The sequence below is a fragment of the Lepidochelys olivacea genome, assembly GCF_965140295.1.
Source record: "Lepidochelys olivacea isolate rLepOli2 genome assembly, chromosome: 4".
In the NCBI taxonomy this organism is placed as follows: domain Eukaryota; kingdom Metazoa; phylum Chordata; order Testudines; family Cheloniidae; genus Lepidochelys; species Lepidochelys olivacea.
Window position 1 is genome coordinate 16976862 of NC_140414.1, and position 22699 is coordinate 16999560.

Sequence of the window (22699 nt, forward strand, 5' to 3'; positions counted from 1 at the left end):
TTTTGTTGTTTTTCCCATTGGTAACTGGTCAAAGTGAATGATCCTGACTCCAGCTCCTTGAACTATGATGGCTCCAGCCCTTGGAATAGGCCACCCCACCGGCAATGAGATTGGAGGGGAAAATGCCACCAAACAAGTTTGAAAGATTGTATGAAGCTTGCTGTAGCCTCAGTTTTAAAATGTCTCACTCTGTACATCAAGTTACTGGATTAAACAGCATGCTGGGTATGGAGAGGACAGGAAAGAATCGGTCTGAAATGAGTAAGGTAGCCCATAATGAAGGACATTGAGATAATATCCTGATCGTGGGAATCCACATTGATTCACACCATCCTCAGTCTATTCTCACACTAGCCCTTCATAGGGCAACTTGCCATGCTGACATCATCATATGTGGTGTATATACGTGTACACGCAAAGCACCTTTGACCAATTTTAAAGATAATGGATTAGTAGGTGATTATATCTGACCTTCCAAACATCTAAGATGCCATTAAAAGCCTGTGCCAGAATGTTGTCATGTTATTTCCTCCATAAATGGGGAATTTCCCTTCACCTGTCTTGAGCTCTGGCATTGACTCTATTTAATCTTAAACCAGTGATTTGTTTAAGGTCCAATACCTCATCCATCACTATGAGAAGAAGTTGTATGCCATTAGAAAGCCATGAATTCTTCAATTTCTCTAGTAGGATAGGGTACTTATCTAACCATGGCAGGTTGAGATTTCAAACCTTAAAACTGTGTGTAGAAAAGCTATTGGATAACTCTCAGAAAGGTTTCTAAGTTCACTGGCCGCGGGGAAAAGGAAAAGTGTCTTTTCTCAATAGAAAATGTGATATCTATGGTCAGCAGATATGTTGTGGTCAACTAGTCTAGAGTGTAGGAAGTGAAATTCTTATTAAAACTTAGAGTTTGGTGTCAGACCTGTCAGAATATACACAGTCACTGTTAAAACATCTTTCTATGAAGGGATCACAGGTGTAGAAGAGATTCATAATAAGGCTATACCATGTGATGTACATAAAACACAGAGCCGTAGCTCCTGAGTAACTTTGTTAATATTACAAGTAACCTGAAAGCCTTTCCAATGCATAGATGGGAGTGCTCTTTTTCTCACCCCTTTGCCTCCCCCCTCAATACTCCCCCCCAAATAACAGGAGAAATGAAGCACTAAAGGTGACAGCATAAATAACGCACATACTAAATCATCTGCCTCACCTGAACTTAAAGCCCGCTGGACCTCTTCCATGGTTACTCCTATGGAGAAAGTGGTGCTCTCAGGGGAGGTGGCCTCTGCGACAGACTTGGTTGCCAAAGTTACTTGAGATGTTTGTCTGATCGCTGGGCCTGATGAGAGGGACTCTGTGGGCGTCTTTTTAGTAGGGGCATCCTCTGTAGCAGGTGCTGCCGTGGATGCATTTGGCAGCTGGATTGTGTTTTGATTTGTAATGGTGGTCTGTGTGGAAGAACCTGCCGATGACGATGAAGACGAGGTATTAGTTAGGTGAGAGAAGGTCGTTGCTGGGGTGGCTGTATCTGGAGCTGTTGTGGAAGGGGTGGCTGTATCTGTTGTATTTGTCAGGATGGCAACTGAAGTCCTGGAGATGTGTTCTGTGGCTGTTGATTCTGACCCAGTGGTTGATGACCGTGATGGGCTGGTGGCTGAAACATCTGCTCTTTCTGTATATGAGGCAAGATGTTTCGTGGCAGCTGACAACTCTTTTGTGGTGCCTAAGGAGATTATGGTGTTGCCCTGTTCTGCTGGTCTTGAGGTGACTTTGTCTCTTGAAGTGGTCGCTGTTGCTGCTGATGCTGATTGTAGCTTGTCTGCTGTTGTGCTAGCAGCAGGGGCGACGGGGACAGTGGTTTGAGTTGATTCTGACGTAATGGTATTTCTCTCAGAAGGACTAAGAGAGGATGTAAACTCTGAATGTGCAGAGTGAAGACTCAATCCTGAGGAGAAGACACACACATGTTAACAATGGAAAATCGTTGTGACAAGCTGCAGTCGTGATAAGAGCACATAGCGAAGGGCTTGGAATGAATGGCCAGTCAGTTACAGTTTTACTACACTCATCCTTGAAAGGGATGTTTGCCTGAAGTAAGGAGGATTTCAGTTACCACTGAAATAGATGGTACAAATGAAAAATCATGTTGTAAAAGAAAGAAACTGTTTGTTTGTTTGTTTGCCTCCCACTACATTTATATCCAATTGGGGGCACTTCTTGTTTCCCTGCTTTAATTTTGAAATTTGAACCAGCTCTGAGTTTCAGATAATAGTTCAAGGGATCCAAGAGAGTTGTTATTGACAGCCATTAAACAGGGTGTTGTCCTACTGTGAAAGGACCCTTATGAGACAGTCTTTAACATACAGAAAACTACCCTGGATATCACTCATGTGAACAAAGTTCTCTTCCCAAAGCTACTGCTCAGTGCCATGTTACTGGCCTGCTACCAACCGTGTTTGAGTTATATTACAGCCTGTTTTCTCTTCTGACCAGCAGCTAAAGGATTATTAGTACACACCATGCCAAACACCATTTTCCATCGTTAGGGAAAGTACTAGCAAATCTAGGGAGTCTTACCATGTCTTCTATAACTGTATTGAAAACAGCCTGGCCCCAGGTACGCTAGCAGCCAGCAGTTGAGGCCAGTGGGGACCTCTTGTTGATAGTCACTAACAATGCGTCATTTTCCTGGTGTAGACAGGCCCCAAGAGGAGAGCCCTTGATCCTAAGCTAGATCCTGAGCCATTGCAAGGTGCTGGCTGGCATTGTAGCCAAGACTGACAAAGCAGCAGCTATGTTTGATGGCATGAGAGAGTGAAGTATTTTGATGATTTTGCCTCTGTTTTTATTCTGAGACCATCTTCCACCAGGATGTCTATGCATCCTGCTTTCCACAGTTGTTAACCATCCTTAGGCAAGCAGCTCTTTTACATGAACCATAGTTGTATAATTAGGATTTGATTTTTATTGGTAAAGGTCAGTAAGCCATTTCACAGTACACAGACAACCTGATGAAACCACATTTCCGCTACTCAGAATTTACAGATAGGCAAAGCGAGAAGCCTGTATCACCACTGCTGTTAGTGCACCAGCTTGAGCATTACAGTTTGATTTACTTTGGAGATTTTGACACAGGAAGTTGCCAATTGAACGGTTATCAAGCTTTAACGTTTTGAATCTCAGCATCTACTGTCATTAAATAATTGTCTGATCCCGCCCCCCCCCCCGGTAATTTCCCACACCTGTGAACATTTAAATCTATAATCAAAAAATACTTAAAGATAAACATTAACAAAATAAATATTCTGCCAAGCCTAGTATATGCTAGTAAACTTAGACCAATGTTAACTAAGTTACATGAACAAGAAATAACTCATTCCAAGTGTAGGATAAAAATATTGTGATGATAATAAGAATGCTATCGCCATGTTGAATCTATTCTCTCTGGAACACAGTCACTTAAACTCAGTCCGGCAAAATCAGAGGGCAGCAAATTATCAGTTGAAATATTTCCTTCTGTTTAAGGTCTGAAAATAGAGACATCGTCCCCTGCTGCTTGCATTGTCTGCCCACTGCAGGTGAAGATGGAGAGTTAGTTAAACTGAATGTTATCACTTAATTTGATTTTCTCCACTGGAACGCAGAAGGTACGTCTACCCAGCAAAAAGAGCCCCATGGCAGCGAGCTTCACAGCTCGGGTCAACTGATTATAAAGCAAAACAGAAAAGTCCTGTATTGCATTTTGCCAACAGTGCAATATTTAGCCTCCTGCTCGGTATACCAGGAGCACTACACTACATGCAAACTCACCCATTCACTCATCTGCACACTGAAGAAATATTAACATTCATTTCTAAAATCTGCATGTACTCAATTCCAGCACTCCCATATTACTTTGATCTACAATGGCCTTTCACTGAAGCTCTGTAGCCTTTGACCTGTTCTTCACTGGCTTAAGCACAGGATGGATGCATTGTCACTGCAATAGATAAGCAAACCACACAAAGTACTGCACCCAAATACTTGACACATCTTGTCAACCTGAATTCCAGCATTAGCCATGGGTTTAACGCATCTACCTTACAATGCTGGCTTGTTTCTGATTGCATCAAGCCAGAATTACACACAAATCCAGATGGTGTTTATGTATGCTGGATTGGCAGACTTTTTGTTTGTATCTGTGAGAGCACACCTATTAAAAAGGATAGTGCTGTCTCCATTTTGGGACTGCATGGTCAAAAGCACCAGGTGTCAGGAAAGTTATGACCTCTGTAGGACTTCCCTCCATACTAGCTGCAAAGTCTTTGGGGGACGTAACCGGTATAGGAGCTACACTGAAAAATATTTAAGAGGGCTACACTGGCTGTTACACCATGGTAAGCTTGAAGCTATCAATAACGCTGCAGGAAGTCTCTTTGTACTTAAGAATGAAGAGTATAAAAATATTGCTCGGGCATGTAGGAATGATATCAGGAGGGCCAAATCGCACCAGGAGCTGCAGCTAGCCAGAGACGTTAAGAGTAACAAGAAGGGTTTCTTCAGGTATGTTGGCAACAAGAAGAAAGCCAAGGAATGTGTGGGCCCCTTACTGAATGAGGGAGGCAACCTAGTGACAGAGGATGTGGAAAAAGCTAATGTACTCAATGCTTTTTTTGCCTCTGTTTTCACTAACAAGGTCAGCTCCCAGACTGCTGCGCTGGGCATCACAAAATGGGGAAGAGATGGCCAGCCCTCTGTGGAGATAGAGGTGGTTAGGGACTATTTAGAAAAGCTGGACGTGCACAAGTCCATGGGGCCGGACGAGTTGCATCCGAGAGTGCTGAAGGAATTGGCGGCTGTGATTGCAGAGCCATTGGCCATTATCTTTGAAAACTCGTGGCGAACCGGGGAAGTCCCTGATGACTGGAAAAAGGCTAATGTAGTGCCAATCTTTAAAAAAGGGAAGAAGGAGGATCCTGGGAACTACAGGCCAGTCAGCCTCACCTCAGTCCCTGGAAAAATCATGGAGCAGGTCCTCAAAGAATCAATCCTGAAGCACTTGCATGAGAGGAAAGTGATCAGGAACAGCCAGCAAGGATTCACCAAGGGAAGGTCATGCCTGACTAATCTAATCGCCTTTTATGATAAGATTATTGGTTCTGTGGATGAAGGGAAAGCAGTGGATGTATTGTTTCTTGACTTTAGCAAAGCTTTTGACACGGTCTCCCACAGTATTCTTGTCAGCAAGTTAAGGAAGTATGGGCTGGATGAATGCACTATAAGGTGGGTAGAAAGCTGGCTAGATTGTCGGGCTCAACGGGTAGTGATCAATGGCTCCATGTCTAGTTGGCAGCCGGTATCAAGTGGAGTGCCCCAAGGGTCGGTACTGGGGCCGGTTTTGTTCAATATCTTCATAAATGATCTGGAGGATGGTGTGGATTGCACTCTCAGCAAATTTGCGGATGATACTAAACTGGGAGGAGTGGTAGATACGCTGGAGGGGAGGGATAGGATACAGAAGGACCTAGACAAATTGGAGGATTGGGCCAAAAGGAATCTGATGAGGTTCAATAAGGATAAGTGCAGGGTCCTGCACTTAGGACGGAAGAACCCAATGCACAGCTACAGACTAGGGACCGAATGGCTAGGCAGCAGTTCTGCGGAAAAAGACCTAGGGGTGACAGTGGACGAGAAGTTGGATATGAGTCAGCAGTGTGCCCTTGTTGCCAAGAAGGCCAATGGCATTTTGGGATGTATAAGTAGGGGCATAGCGAGCAGATCGAGGGACGTGATCGTTCCCCTCTATTGGACATTGGTGAGGCCTCATCTGGAGTACTGTGTCCAGTTTTGGGCCCCACACTACAAGAAGGATGTGGATAAATTGGAGAGAGTCCAGCGAAGGGCAACAAAAATGATTAGGGGTCTGGAACACATGACTTATGAGGAGAGGCTGAGGCAGCTGGGATTGTTTAGCCTGCAGAAGAGAAGAATGAGGGGGATTTGATAGCTGCCTTCAACTACCTGAAAGGGGGTTCCAAAGAGGATGGCTCTAGACTGTTCTCAATGGTAGCAGATGACAGAATGAGGAGTAATGGTCTCAAGTTGCAGTGGGGGAGGTTTAGATTGGATATTAGGAAAAACTTTTTCACTAAGAGGGTGGTGAAACACTGGAATGCGTTACCTAGGGAGGTGGTAGAATCTCCTTCCTTAGAGGTTTTTAAGGTCAGGCTTGACAAAGCCCTGGCTGGGATGATTTAACTGGGAATTGGTCCTGCTTCGAGCAGGGGGTTGGACTAGATGACCTTCTGGGGTCCCTTCCAACCCTGGTATTCTATGAATGCACAGACTTGGGGAAATAAATTGGCTCATTCCTGGTGTGCCTCAGAAATGATTAAAACACAAAGTTACAGTTTCTAGAACATCTAATTTACCAACACCCCCTCCTTCAGTCTCTCTGGCCAGCAGCTTCCTTCAGCAAATAGCATTTCAGCACCTGTGTAGCAAACTCAACCTATTCAGCAAGATGGGCACCTGGAAATAACACAGAGTGTATCCTCCTGCCCCAACCCCTTTCCACTTCCTTGTTTCTTTCTTTGCAGAAAGATGAGTCAGACTTTTCTTTCTTCTCCTCAGCAGCAGATTTCAATTTTTCTTCTAATCTACTAGGCCAAATTCAATGTTGACCAATTTCTATTGTCTTCCTTTGTGTTAGTTTGGCTACAGAAAGAACATGCAGACATTACATTACATGGGAATAATTTTTATTCTTGTGACATTCATTTATTTATATCCACAGAGCAGCGCTTCAAATGCTGTGGAGTCACATTCATTCAAGCACCGCCAAGCAATACAATTAACTAACTACAAGTTAGACTCTGTGTGGGTGGCAATTGCTAGGTTAAGTTTCAGCATCCATTATAACATCCTTCTTTTAGCTGCTCATTGCAAATTCTTTGTGAGCTGAAATTTTTCCATGCTTGGTCTCATGTGAAAGTGAAATTCCTAAGTAGAGTTGGTTGGAGAAAACTTTCAAAGTTTTGAAAGTTGACCAGAAATGATGGGGGGAGAATTGGGGAAATGGGTCTACGAAGAACGCATGGGTGGTTACTTCTGAGTCATTTTTCCAGCCAAATATGAAAAAGAGACTTGCTCGTTCTTGGATAACTCAAGGGATGGAAGTTAGAAAGTTCAGACTTGTCTTGATTTGATTATCTCATTTAGACTTGAAGTCAACTGGGTGGGAAGACTTGCAGCTGAAAAGTTCCAATGTGTGCAAAAATTGAGTGAGTTTAAGTATTCCTCTCTGTTTAGAGGTGCATTTTCAGAACCTACTACATAAGGGCATCCCCGTTGAAGAGCTGTTTAGAAGTCTCGGGGTGGGGGGTGGGGGGGATGATTGTGTGTCAGGGAGGTGCAATACATCCTGGAATTTCTAGGCACACTGGGGCAGTATTCATGCTGCTTCATTATTAAGCATAGGACACTGCAGAGTGTCTCTGTATCTGTGTGTGGCTATGGCCCGGTCTCCTGTCCCTTTTTTCTGCAGTGGCTTTTGGGGGAAAGCGTTCCTGCTCTGCAATTGTGTATGACTACTGCACTGGGAGGGCTCCAGGGGTAAAAGCTCTTTGTATCCTCCCACCAGTGCCCCTGCTGAATGCAGTCTGGCCCTACATCTCTCTCATAGCTTGGGAAAGGAGCTGTTTAGAGCAGTGGTGGATGAACCTGGAACCTTTGAGGCTCAGGTATTCGCTGAAGCTTTGTGGCGATCCCCAAACCAAACTCCTCTCTGGGCTCCAGGCACGGGGTCTTAGAGCTCAGTGCTCCTCTAAGCCAGGAGCCACGGTGCACTTGTCTGTTATGATGCTGTCTCTCTTAAACCAGAACTTGATATGGGGCTGGAACGCAGCCAGTTCAGGCTCCCACCCAAACCATTCACCCAGGCTTTAAAAACTGCAGCCAAGGCAGCCAAATCTTCACACTTGCAAAATGGTCCCATTGGTAACGCCCTGTTGCCATTGCTGACGCAGGAGTCCAGCAAAGCAAAGGGGGCAGGGCGCTGTTCCCCATAGGATGGCAGCCTGCATAGATGTTTAAATGCTGGGCACAAGATGAAACGGATCAATATTCTCCTTTCACCATCTAGATGACTAAAATTTGTGTGTGAGACATTTTTTACTAGTCTACGTAGGTTTGCGCCTACTAAACCAAAGAGAGGTTCTGGTTAGCAACACGCAGAGCGAGGAGGAATTGCAGGGGTGTCCGTGCTACGTCGCTTGTTGCAAGCAGCACCCCGGCACGTAGTATTGCAATTAGTGTTTGTAAAGCCCAAGGGCTCTTGAGATATACAGAAAGCTTGACTGTTGGGTAGGAAACGTTGAGCAGGCAAGGAGCATCTCTGCTCTCAGGTATCCAGCCGCAAGACTGTTATTCGGTGGTGAGGTTTAAGCAGAAAGTCCCACAGACTCTCTCATTTGAGGCTTCTGGGGGAAGATCGTGTGGCTCAGGGGACAGAGCACTGTGCCCCCAGGGCATTGAGGGGAGGTAACCTGGGTTTTAATCTCTGGGCAAGTCACCTCACTTCACCTCTCTGTGCCTCAAGTTCTCCATCAGTGAAATGGGCATATCTGCCTCTTTTGTGAACTGCCCTCATGTCTGGAAGAAAAGTGCTGTATAATTCTCTCCCCCACTCACTCCTTAGCCAGACCTGCTAGACTGGACTGCACGTACTCTAGTGCTACCAGTCCGATCTATCGTGCTGTCTCCAATAAAATAGCGTTACGTTTGGGCTGGCAGGGCGCAATAACTCAAACTTGTGAGGGCCTCTGAATTATAAACTGTGCTGTACTCCAGCAGAACTCATTAACAATCCCCGCGGGTTAAACTTACTGGGCGTGGTGTTCTGTCCCCCTCCGCCCTGTAAGAGATCAGTTATGCCTAACACATGCACGAGAGCTGAGTGGTTTAGTCAGGATTAAAAAGCAGAAGACAGACAATTAGAGCACTAATATTTTTATATGAAAAAGGTGGTACAGTGTAAACAAGCTTGGGTCCATTATATGGCATCTGCTATTATTTTAAATTCTCAGCATCACGCAAACAGAAGGCTACAGATTTAGAACAGGGTTCAACTTGTTTTTATGGCTGATTCAGTTAAATGTAGAAGGGATTTTAAAAGGCACCAATTTTGAATCCCTCCTCCTTATTGAAATGTGTGCTACGTAGTTTCTGCTTAGTGGTCTTCTACTAGCTAACACTTCCACTGGAAATTGCAAAACACGTGTATACCAGGGCCAAGGTTTTAAAAGAGCCCAAAGAAGGCTCCTGGGGGTTGACTGTCAAAAGCACCTAAGGGATTTAGGAACATGAGTGCTATTGAAAGTCACTAATCTGGGAGCCTAAATTCCTCTGCTGCTTCTGAAAATCTCCCTCCTAAGTAAACAGACTGATTTGCTGAACACCCAGTAACTTTAACTGAGGCCAGACTGCAGGCTCAGGACTTCTGAAAATCAGGCCACCTGACTTTAGACTTCTGTTGCTAAAAGTGTTGCTCTTCATGTATTTTTCCCCCTCGCATTACCTTCTTGCATCACCATCTCTTTAAAATCACTCAGTAACCACAAATGAAAATGACAAAGCATTTTCTTTCATTTCTAAAACTGAACTTGTAAAGGGCATTTCATTTTCTCATGCTTGCCTGCCACAGACACACACAACAGCTAATTCTACCATCCGTGACTGGACAGAGACCAGAATCAGGAGCATCAACTGGGGGGGGGATGGTTTGAAATGAGTCCTGTCACTAGCACAGGAGAGCAGGGTTGAGTCAGGAAGACTCGATTTAATCATGGATTTCTCCATAAAAGTGCATTCTTGTTGGTTGTTATAACCTTAATACATATTCTTCACAACTCCGAGATAGATGTAGGTTTCATTTTTAGAAGGTACACACTATACATTTTTAAGTGATTTACTTTGAAAACTTTTCAGATTAGTTTTACAGCTATGTCAGAAAATAAACGATTGTTGGTTATTTCATTTACCAAATGTAATTGAAGCAGATATTTATGAAGTCATTGGGAGGTGAACTATCTCCAATTCAACAGGTTAATTGTTAATATTTGGAGGATTTTCTTGCCAGGCTGTATTAGGAGGAGATCACCACCAGACAGACATTTAAATTGTTTTATTTAACTAAAACAACGTTATGTATTCTGGATTTTTTTCCTCAATAGCAAATGTATAATATTTTAACAAAACAAGCATAAGAATTTTTTAATTTAGTTAAACGTTCAAGCTTTTTAAAATCAGGTTCATTTTTGTTAAAATTGTTTTTAACTAAAATAGTTAAATGAAATATTTAAAGAAAAACAGCCCAAAATTAAATTGACCATGTCAGCCAGGTCAACAGGAGAAACTTAAACTATTGGCTTTCTGCAGCTAACTCAGTCGTCTTCACCTTCATTTTCCTGTTTGTTCATGATCTGGAAAAGAAAAACAAGCTTTCCTGCTTGTTCAGGTCCCAAACGATTTCTCAATTTGGAATGAATTAGTCCAAAGGAAGAAAATATTCTTTCTACACCAGCAGAAGAAACTACTGCTGTTAAAAGTGAGATTATCACTTCAACAGTCTCTGAATCCAAGTCCTTAAGTGACTTCCACCAGTTCACTGGTGTGACTTTCTTTAAAACATCATCAGCAAACATATATTTCTTGAGTGGTTCTTATTCCCAAACTGGGTCACTTTTACGATCTGCTGCCATTATAGGTTTTCCCTTCCAGTGAGAGAATGGTATGGTAGATCTCAAATCAATGAAGGTTACACTCAGAAAGACCTTAAGACTTTGGGAATATGCTGCTCAAACAGTTTCACTTTTGTTTCTGCTACCCGTCCCTCCCTTCTCACATTTATCTCCAGACTTCTCCTTATCCAGATCTATTCCGACCCCAACAATCTTCTATTCACTGAACTTTTTGAAACTTTGCACTTTTAGAGAGAGGTAAGGGATTGACTCGGTTTACACAAATTTGCAGAGGGACAACAGGGTTGAGGTCTGTTATTTCTCACCTCTATATTATTTATTTATTTAAAAACATTTTTGCTGTTAACAAGCATGTTATCTCTGGAAACGCAAATCCACAATTTGAGAACTGCAAAACTAAGCATCTTCTAGACTGAGCACTGAGTCCCATTGGGTAGATAGAAAGATTAACCTAAATAATCTATACAAAAGCCTCTGATACGCCATAAAATTGGGTCCCTAATCCATGAACTATAGGAACTCATTTACAAAACTTTTCTTAAACATTACATGAATATATTGTCTCATATTATAGAAATTAGAATTTATAATCCCTATTCCATGATGAGATATCTTTGAGCTATAATGTATCTTAATTAAAACTATCTTTAGAGAGGTTTTTTCCCCTCAAAAAGCATTCTATAAAAAAAATCAGATTTTTTTGATTAAAAAAAAAAATCATTGATTTTTATCCACCCTGCAGGAGAGTCTTATGGCCTGGCTGCTGGACAGAGGTCTACAGACTTTCCCACACTGTGGTCAGGTGGTAAACTCCCCAGTTGCACCATGCTGATGGGGTCCATTTGTGGCCTGTTGAGGTGCTAATGCTAAGGCCACCCATACAGGGATACTCAGGGAAACCCAAGGTCTGTAGTAACAAAGATGCTATTCTGATAGTTGGTCTGTTGCCAAAGGAAATCTCAGCCTGGGGACTGCCTGTGAGTGGGTGGGACAATCTCCTTCCACTATTTTCCTTCTTCCCTTTCATCGTGGTGATGGAGGGGGACACAGAAAGGTGCACCAGGGCTGAGGCGGTAGGGAGCAAAGCAGACCCGTGACACAGAACTCTCTAGAGCAGTGGTCTCTCTTTGGGTTCTCTGTTTCCCGGTCTGTGAAACCCCTTGGTGAGGGATGGGAAAGACAGGCTAAGTAAAGAGAGGGGGATGGGATAGCTCAGTGGTTTGAGCATTGGCCTGCTAAACCCAGGGTTGTGAGTTCAATCCTTGAGGGGGCCATTTGGGGCAAAAATTGGGGATTGGTCCTGCTTTGAGCAGTGGGTAGGACTAGATGACCTCCTGAGGTCCCTTCCAACCCCGATATTCTATGATAACAACACAGTGTTTGGTTGCCAAGATTGTTTGCTGTCTTAGAGCTCTCAGGGTGTACTGTGCCTTTAACCCTTGAATCAAGACGAGCCAGCCCTCAAACGGTTCCATAGTGTAGGTTCTATCTGTCCAGAGATTCTTGTGGACCCTGTCCTCTCCTGACAGTGCTCCTCCCCTCCAGCTTATAAACCATGCCACATCCTTGTGGCAACTGCAGCGACTGCACGGGAAAGAAGCATGGTTGTACATCCTGTCTCTGATGCCAGAAGGGCTATTCCTTTTTATTATTAAATGCGGCTAGTTAATACATTTCATTAAATAATGAAGGTGCTTCTTGTTAAGCTTGTATTAAGGGAGAATGATGTCCTTGGCTTGTAGCTGTAGATGTCTATGTATATATCTCACAAACTGAGTCTTCAGCCAGGAGCAAGTGCAGACCAGCAGATGGACCTGCAAACAGGAAGTGCCATGGATAAGTGGTTTATGATGGAGATCCACTCACTCTTCTTCAACATGAGGAAACAGCTGAATAAAACTCCCCTCTTGGCAAATCTGAAAGATACTAGTAGCCAAGTGTCATTTTTCTTTACACTGGTGGTGGGGAAGATTCCTCTAGAGTGCAAGATCTGGAAAAAGACGCAGGTCACCCCGGGGTTCCTGCCCAGTAGTGTACCTGAACATTCCAGTTTTTGGAACTTGAGTTCCCTTAGTGTCACACAGGGAACAACTGAAATCAATGCTGGCTCCAGCTGACCACTATAATTTTTAGCAAAAGGGATTGTTCCCCCCACTCACCTGATTTCCCACTCTTGCTGAAAAATGAAGGGTAAGAATTCATTACTCGAGCCAGGCAGCCCACAAGGCCGACCAATAGAACATGAAATATTACCTTCATTGCTTAATTTGTTTGCTGGACACCAAATGCTTGTGCCGTACAAGTGGCAACTGCCAAAACTTCCTCCTGCAATATTAGTGAATCTGCTAACGCATGGGCCAGTACTGTCTTAGCTGGAGCCACTGCTGGCTTTCTCTTGTCTAAGTGCATTGTTGCTGTGAAGCTCTTTGGGATCCGCTGGAATGCTGTGCCACATCCATTGTGGACAAACACTATGAAATACTTTAGTCCAAGAGGCCAGAAACCAGCTGTAAGAACTTACTCCCTTAAGATGGAAATGTTGCACAAACATTGGTTCAACTGATAACTATCCTCTATAAAGACTGTTTTCTTTTCACAGAAACCACTGTACCTTCAGCTTCCTCCTTTATGAGAACATTTGAGGTTACTAAAATAGATCAGTCCAACACACTCCTTTAGGGTACAAGCCACTCGAGTGTAAGGCAGAAGGGGGGTGGCATACAATTTTCAGCAGCAGGCAGTATTTCCGTGTCTAACACAGGGATGCTAATAGCACAGTTTACAGCAGGCATTGTTAGGTAGTGACCTCCTGTGCTAAAAATTGTCAGCAGGCCAGCTGGCTGAGTTTTTGAGCCGCTTGTAAAGAAGAGAATGCACAGCAATTTAATGACAGGAAGACAAAGGAAAGGATGGTACGTGAAATCCCGAGATGCTTTCATGAAGTCTTGAGCAACTAAGTAGAGGGAACGGGAGATTCTGTCCAAAAAGCTGTCCTGAGATTGCAGAGGAGATGTGTGTGTTTTTACAAGGTGTAGACATCATGTGTCTTTGAGAGGGAAGGCATTTTCTCCATCTTTCTGCGAGTTCAGGTTGCAATTCACCATGTATATTTTGCATTCACTGAAGGTGTTCCTGGATTAGAGGGCTGCTGTATCACAGCAAGTGTTGTTTAAGGGTGTGCATGTAATCGGGCTGTCATGTGGAGTGTTTGACCCAAAGCGCTCATGCCCCCCAATTTCTCTGTCGTTAGCCCTGGATTGGTTGCAACCTCCCTGCTCACCCGTGGGAGCCCAGCTAGTAAGACTTTTCACAAGGCAGGCTGGCACCTTCCCCACGTTTCTAATGAAAGAGGCATCTTCATTATAAGGACTGTTGCAAATGCCCTGTGTAGTGACGCTGGCTGTCTAAAACCTCACTCTCTCTCAGAAAGGTGGGTGTCTGACACTGTGTTAAGTGGAAAAGGGGCTCTCTCCAACCAGTGTGCTGCTGGAGAATCGAAGGCCGAGGCACAGCTCCCTGCTGCACCGTGGCTGGCACAGAACCAGAGCGGCAGAAGCTGCTCACCAGTAAAGTAAGGTAAATGCGGGCACAAATTGACTTCTGTGCAGGTGTAAGAGGAGAGCAGCCAACAATTCGTTATTTTCAAAGCAAAAGGAAAGCCAGTGGGGGAAGTGTGATCCTCCTCTCCCCCCCGACAAAATTACATCACTTTGTGTTACACACTCAGAATTGGGTAGCCATCAGTAGTTCCAGGAAACACATGGGAGGTAAGCCAGGGCAGAATTTGGCCACAATATTTTGCTCATAATGCCAGAAATGTTGATTAGATTTAACCGGACCCTGTCTTGACATTCTTGAAGTCTCTGTTTTGTTATACACTTAGTATCATTTAAAAATAACTGTTGTAAATCACACTTCCTTTTTGCTAATGGCTGTGCCTTTTCTAACCACTTAAAGAATTAGAAACCAGTTAGAGATTTCTTTTCCTTGATTGCCCTGGTAACGTGCTATAGCACTTATCGTCACTGTTTCATTGAGCAGGGCAATAACTCTCAGGAGCTCGGCCGTATGCTAGACAGATACCCAACCTCACCCTGAATAATATGCCAACACAGGATGCTTCCAGCCTTCCCAGGAGTTCAGACATAGCCAAATCAGCCAGTTTATGTATTTCTAGAAGATGTCACTCTGGATTATATACACAGACTGGCCCATCTGTTTGCACCCGTTTCTCACCAGCGGAGTTGTTGCATTAAATACTGAACTGACTTCCTTCTACCAGCATAAGAACGGTCTGTTAATATCCCTGTTACCGCCTGGTACATAAGTTACCACAGATGCAGGTGTCTTGGTACCGGTTTGCCTCAGTTCTGTGCATTTGTGCTGCCGCTCAATGTTTTATATGGAAAGGTGGGTGACTGGGACTGGAGGTAGGAGCTAGAGGCGGATGCATGGTCAGATCACGTTATCACAAGTCTGATGTTTCTCTTACAGCGCCAGCTCAGAGTCAAGGGGCTACATCAGACTCCCCACTTTGTTTTGTTTGTTTCCCTAGCCCTCGTAGTTGCAGGAGAGGGGAGCGCGAAAATGTAAATAGGGTGCACCTTAAAAGCTCAAACTAGAAGGGAAATTAAAAAAATCCATTAAAAAAGGATTTTTTTGTTTGCCCATCTTAGGCTTTTTTTTGCAGCCTGAGTCCTGAATGCTTGGGGTTAGCAACAGTGTAACTGCTTGGCTGGACTTTGGAGAGATATGGTTGCACAGGGCCTACCAGAAAGGGGCCCAATCTCATGTGTGCCTTCTAGGCCCTACTTTTACAAATCTTGAGGGACAGCCTAGGGGGCCAGCCAATGCCCCTTTCCCTATAGTCACCTCAGATCCACTGAATCTTCTACAATACATTGGAAGTGCATTTAGTGGGAAAAACATGACTATTGTCACGCGTCTCAAACAGGGACTGTGCATTTCTTAGGCTTCTTAACGATCCGAGTCTTTGGCCTATTCAAGCAGAATTCTGGCCCCCTGGGAGGATGCAAATGGCTTCTGAATGGAGTTAGTCATAGAGTTTAAGGCCAGAAGGGACCACTAGATCATAGCTGACCTCCTGTACAGCACAGGCCACCAACACCCCCCAGTAGTCTGGAAAAAAAGACCTCTGAGTGTCAGTGGCCAGAGCATCCACATTGTGACATCTACACACCCATAACTTGTTGATGGTTACACTGGTGCAGGGGTGTACGGTCAGATAACTTGTCCATTCACTAACTGCTTCTGCTTGTGGATAAGGCCAGGTGCGTAGCTCCCTGCATTCTACAAGCAGATGTCTACCTCAGGCTTAAAATGGGGAACAATGATAGCCACTTTTTGTTGTTGTTTTTTTTAAAAGCTGAATTAAAATTTTTCATGTCTTAATACTTCTTTTGGTAATGGTTGGCAGCAGAGTCTTGAACAGTAGCCAGAAAGGAATAATAAAATCAAGTCGTCAAATATCTCTGAAGATATCTTTCTATAGAAACTATATTTTAAGGCTTGAAAACAGGTAGGTTGGGCCAAAGGGAGTTGGGTCCCTGAGGACTTCTGGCGTGAGCTGGGCATCTAATTCCCTTGGGTCAATTTGAAAAACCCAGCCACACTCTTACCTTGGCTCTAGAATGGGAATTGTAGCTGACCACACAATGCAATTGGATAGGAAAGCGGCAGAGGCGGAAAAGGCTTCTTATATGGAGTGCACATCAGCCTAAGCACCTCTGCTTCTTCCCAACAAGAACAGATAGCTTGATGCAGGCTGTAAATGTGAACGATGAGGTTCTTTTTCTAGGCTATCTGCTCCGCTGGAATTACAGAGACACCAGTCAACAACCGATGCTTGCATTTCTGCTGACACATTATTATGCTCCTGGAACATATTGACATGGGTCATCTAGCTGCACCTACAGATTTTAAATCTCCTTTCCAATGTGTACATTACTTTCCTTAGTGTGAGAGACTGCAGCTTTATGTAACCCTGGCCCTAGGCATGTTGAATTATTTCCCACATACTTTAAGGGAATTTCCCTTAGCCCTGGTCTATACTATAGAGAATTAGGTTGATATAAGGCAGCTTACATTGACCTAACTCTGTAAGGCCTGGTCTACACGGGGGGGGGATCGATCTAAGATACGCAACTTCAGCTACGAGAATAGCGTAGCTGAAGTTGACGTATCTTAGATCGAATTAGAATCACTTTCTTCGCGTCCTCGCGGCACGGGATCAACGGCCGCCACTCCCCCGTCGACTCCGCTTCCGCCTCTTGCCCTGGTGGAGTTCCGGTGTCGACAGCAGAGCGATCGGGGATCTATTTATCGCGTCTACATTAGACGTGATAAATCGATCCCCGATAGATCAATCACTACCCACTGATCTGGCGGGTAGTGTAGACGTGGCATAAGTGTCTACACTAAAATCAAGCTCCCACTGATGTAATTTGCCCACGACACCAACTGAACTCCATCTCTGTGAGAGGCGCAGCACTTAGGTTGATGTAGTTAAGTCGACTCAGTGTCAGTGTAGATACTGTGTTGCTTACATCAACTGTTGCTGCCTTTCAGAAGCTGTCCCACAATGCCCCACACTGACAGTTAAATCAGTGCAAGCATTCTTGGTGAGGACGCACACTGCCAATGCAAGGAGTGTAGTGTGGATGTGCAAAAGCGCTGTAATTACGGTGGTGGCTATATGTCTATGTAACTTAGGTCGACTTAATTTTGCAGGGTGACTTGCCTTTAGAGTTTTATTTGATCTCTCTCTTTTGCAACGCTTCTGGAGATTCTATACCTCCCCGAAACAAAGCTTTCTGAGCTTGGGTTAAAATGCTGGCTGAAAACTACAGAGTTAATTAGTTGTGTGAGAATGACTCTAAACAGAGTCGTACAAATTGCAAGTAAGGGGAGTCCTGCCACAGTAAACAAGCTCCAGGTGATAAGACAGTGACCCACTTTTAATTTGTTTTGCTACCACAGCTGTACTAGTAAGTCACCCAGTGACTAAGTGAAACAGTTTTATTGAATGTAGCCCCTTTTTCTGTATATGAATTGTCTGTGACTAGATCAGCATTTCCAGCTCTGAAGTGCTGTGTATCACCTTGAAGGCTTGTCTCTTTCACCAACAGAAGTTGGTCCAAGAAAAGATATTACATCTCCCACCTTGTCTCTAATTCTCACCTAAGTGTCAGGTTCTTCAGCCTCTTAAACGGATCCGTAAGAGGCAACAAGTGGGAATGCCTTTGATTGTGGTGTGATTACCTCTCCCCTTCTTGGGTAGTCTGCTGCGATTGCCTTGTCGATTTACAGTGCTAGGCTTACAGGGCTCCAGCCAAGGAGTGCAGGAACCAGTAACTCAGTGGTGTCAATATTAGGAGCTGAAGTTGGGCTCTTTGAGTCCAACCGGGCAGGTGCCGTGGGGACATGCCTACCACCAGGCTAGCCACACCTAGTGAAAAAGTGTAGCATGCTCTTTTCACTTTCTGGCCCTGTGAACGTGTTTCCCAGCAGGAGATTTAATCTGAGCGGAACTGAGATGGGCCCTCTGCAGTGCTTGTTCATGAGCCTTCCCGTATGCAACTCTTGTCTGTCTGTCCTCTCCCATGTGTGTACCATGGTCCTCTACTGAAAGAAACATCAGACTGGATTGCGTAGCCTTCGGGTGGCAACACAGGATGTTGCTTTACAAGCGTGAACACTCCCCCAGGAATACTGGGAGCGTTTGATAAACAATTGAATTGAGTTATTGTACTTATTAAAAGGATATCGATAACTCTGGAATGACTAATCCAGGTCAGGCTCTCTTTGCACATGAATAACCAGGAAGGTATTTAGAGTTGCTTGGAGAACAGCCTCTTAAAGCGTACAGATTTGTGACAGAACTATAAATCAGCTCAACTCCTGGTTCATTAGTGCAGAAGATTTTTAGATGGCACATATCCAAGCAGCAGCCACACATCCTTTACTAGCTGGTGTTAATCTAGGTGTGCTAAAAAAAATCACTATTTGTAGTGTCCTTGCAGCTTTGTTTTTATAATGACACCATGGAAGGGCTGTCGGAGAGAAGCTGGGTAACGTCTTAAATATGGCTCAGAAGTAATAAACTTTCACCCTTCCCAAATGAGCACCAAGTCTCGTTAGCCAGACTCCTATTGGGGTGTGGTATCTTTTTGTATCATTTGGTGTGCACGGATTTAAACAAGCGAAGTGGCGTTTTCACAGCCCTGCATAAAATAGGGCCAGTGAAGTCACTGAGATCAATGCTCTGAATACTGCATGGTTAAGGACAGGAAGTAGTGATGGCATGGAGGGGATTTTCCTGGATAGGACTACAGTGGCTCTCTCCAGGACGGGTGCTAGTGCTCCACGGGACAAAGGGAAAGAACCCTACTGAACAGGAACAATGAAATGAAAACAGGAAGAGTGCAATGAAACAAACTACACACATTCTAGGCAAAGTTGGTCATGCTGCCTACACTGAATGTTGCCCAATGCTTCTCACGATAAGGCACCGTTTTCAGTTGCTTATAACTCTGCCAAACATCCAGGCAATGGAATTCAGGCATTTCCTTACTTTTGAGTGCTTGATTTTGCAAGCAGGGCTTAATAATGTAGTCTAATATAGACTATTGGATGCGGGTTGGTGAAGGAGGGGGAAGCTGAATCAGGGAGCAAGTAAGCACAAACTCAGCAGCTAAAAGGTGCAGTCTAGCAAAGATCTGGGCAAAACAGTTGAGGCAGAAATACCTAATAAACAGTCTGTTACTTTGATTTATTGGCTAGCTGAGTAGGTTTCGTGTGTCACTGCTTTATGCTCCTGCATGGTCACTAGGTGATCTATGTAATTTTTAGGGAGCCTTGAGCTCTCTGTATTTAAAGAAAGAGACATAAAACAAATGGGAGGGAGGAAGGAGCGTCTTTTGTGCTGTCTCATTCTCCCCTCTGTATCTGTGGATTAGGAGTGTAAGCAGGGAGGGGAAGGGGCTGCCTTATTTGCAAAGCACCTGGCGCACTGTAACTCCCAAGGAGAGGTGTGTGTGGATGCTGTCTCTGTCACCTAACCTTCTGCACCTGTCCCTGTAACATCCTGGGGACATCCCTGCCCCATTGCAACCGAAGTTTGCAGCTGCACAGAAGAGACTGCCCCCAGAGAATCCACACTGGATTTCGTTACTGATCCAGGTTATGCTGGCGCAGGTTCTGGGATGCTTACGCAGTCTTGTATGGTTTCCAGTGCAGTATAGGCCTGCCAAATGTCATGCCTCTTGACGCGTGTGGCAGTCCATGGCAGGTGAACTCTCCTATATGAGACGCTCCCCCATGAAACATCCTTTGGCCTAGGTCAGGGATCGGCAACCTTTGGCATGCGGCTCGCCAGGGTAAGCCCCCTGGAGGGCCGGGCCAGTTTGTTTACCTGCCGTGTCTGGGGGTTCGACCGATTGCAGCTCCCACTGGCCGCGGTTCGCCGCTTCAGGCCAACGGGGGCTGCGGGAAGCAGTGGCCAGTACATCCCTCGGCCCGCGCCACTTCCTGCAGCCCCCATTGGCCTTGAGCGGGAAACCGCGCCCAGTGGGAGCCACGATCGGCCGAACCCGCGGACGCGGCAGGTAAACAAACCAGCCTGGCCCGCCAGGGAGCTTGCCCTGGCGAGCTGCATGCCAAAGGTTGCCGATCCCTGGCCTAAGTGAAGGTGCACTGGTCTGGGAGCCATGAGATCATGGGTTCAGGTGTTGCCACTTCTACCAAGTGAGGTTAGTTCTGTGCAGTCCACAGCCCTTATTACTGACCAAGGCTTCACATCCCTGTTCCAGGTGTCATGAAATGATCATTCCCGCACCCACTAACTGACAAGGTCACTTGTGGTGGAGCTGGGACAGAGTCGAGTTCTATCCTATCTATGGGCTTGGCTATCCTGTCTGTAATGGCTGCTCTAACCATTTCACCACTCTCTCTGAATCAGGAAGAGAATTCAGGGATATAGATATCCAATGTTTTGCTGCTCTCTCTCATGTAGTTGTCAGATAGCCCTCTGGCAAAGTGTGTGATGTACCCCTCTAGGGGCTGGTCCACAGAGGAGAATAGCCTATGTTTGCTACCACCTGCTCTTTCAAGCACAAGAAGTCTGAATTGTGGATCTTAAGGTCCTGGGTTCAAACTCTACAAATTACCATGCTGGAAAAATATATGATGTAATTAAAGACTTGCTTAACACATATGCATCATGGTACAGAATCAAACTTGCACAGATAACCTTACTTCTGGCACTTACTGTCTTGAGCACATGAGTTTGGCCCTAATGTTAATTTTATATATATATACATATATATTTACATATATAAAAAGAACTCTTCTTAAGTCATTGTGAGGATCCAGAATAACTATAATCCTTGAAATTTTATATCATAGAACACTTTTTGGACATTAATATCTGTTGTGTCTTTACTTTCTTAATGGGAGCTGTCCCTTTAAAAACAAAATGGGGCTCTTTGATTGTAGGGTGTGTTTGCAGGAGACTGACAGCAGTGTGTGGGAGGATAAGGGGAAGATCCTATGTAGAACCGGTGCCCCTGACCCCAATCTAACACTGCCCTACCTCCTGTTCATTGCTACGCTGGGTCAGAATACTACAGATGATGGAGATGCTTTCCCTGGCATGCCAGGGGATGGGGGACTCGTGCATCAGATCTGCTGCCAAGGGGGTCCTGTGTGATTGCAGAGAGGGTGTGGGGCTGGAGCTTCCCCTCTTACTTTTTTGGAGATTTTTGACAGAACCTGACCTGGGCCAGGAAGGCAACATTAACAAAGGAGTCAAGTTCCAGTACATTCTGTGATGTAAGAAAAATTACTTTATGCAGCATTAGATCAGCACATGACCATGGCCAGTTTTCCAAACCCTACTACAAGAAGCTTCTCATGACAGAGAATCTCTGAGATCCAATAATGGCGGCAGGCTGGCTGAAGCTCTGGGGTTCTCCTAATTATCCAGCTGGAGGGAAGGAAGGCTCAGTGAAATTTCATGTGCAAAACAGACTAACTGGACAGGCCAGAGCAAAATCAGCTGGCCTGAGTGTATAAACTCTAAGACTATCTTTGATTTAAATAAAACTCTTCCAATCGCAGCAGAACCACTGCATTAACATGCTGTCAGTGTTCAGCACAGAAGAGAATCTCAGTGGTAACAATGGCTGCTTCCCATCTTCCAGAGTGGTAGGCAGGCAACACCCCCCAGATCCTTTCTTGCCTGCAAGCTCCTCTCACAAGTATTCATCCTAAACAAGCACCAGAGAGTGTCTCTGGGTCCTACAGAAACAGCTTGAGGCAGGTTTAAAGAGTCCATTGCAAAACCCACTCTACCATTAAACTGTCCCCTTAGTCCAGCAATGGCCACTGCATTTGACTGCACCCATTCAGCTCTAGTTTAGGGAACTATTTTGGGCCTTAACCCTGCAGTGAGATGCATGGAGACAGATGCTTAGGCTTGCCCAGCATCAGTGGGACTTCATGTGGACACAGATCCGCTTGTCCCCAACTCATTGTAGTGCCTTGGTTTGTGGTCATGCTAGGGGAAAACACCTCTAATATAGTCCTAAATTTGCTACCCTAGTACCACCTTGGGTAGCAAGCAATGAAACAGCAACCCCTCCTTTTCTCTTGAATTTCCATCAGTAATCCAGATGACAAGTTCAGTTCTCCAAGGGAAAGCCCCTCTACCATCTAGAACACACTTACCCAATTAAAAGCTGCTTTCTGAACACCTCAGAGCTACAGCTGGGAAGGAAACTGTCTCTTCCCTTCCTGAACTGGAATGAAAAATTAAAATCTCAATTTCTTTTTAACCAACAAAAGAATGTTTTTTTGGTTTGGGTCAATTGAAACATTTTATTCTGATAATTTTGAAATATGTAGTTTCAATTTCAACCAAGTTTTTTTTT

The 22699-nt window shown here is 44.6% G+C and overlaps 1 protein-coding gene across 1 annotated transcript in view; it reads right to left on the reverse strand.

The window, feature by feature from the left end:
* Positions 1 to 22699, reverse strand: part of PARM1 (prostate androgen-regulated mucin-like protein 1) — a 54054-nt gene that overhangs the window by 12321 nt on the left and 19034 nt on the right. The window contains exon 2 of the mRNA XM_084625802.1: positions 1220 to 1954. Within this exon, the coding sequence (XP_084481928.1) occupies positions 1220 to 1954 (735 nt within the window). The remainder of the gene's footprint in view (positions 1 to 1219; positions 1955 to 22699) is intronic.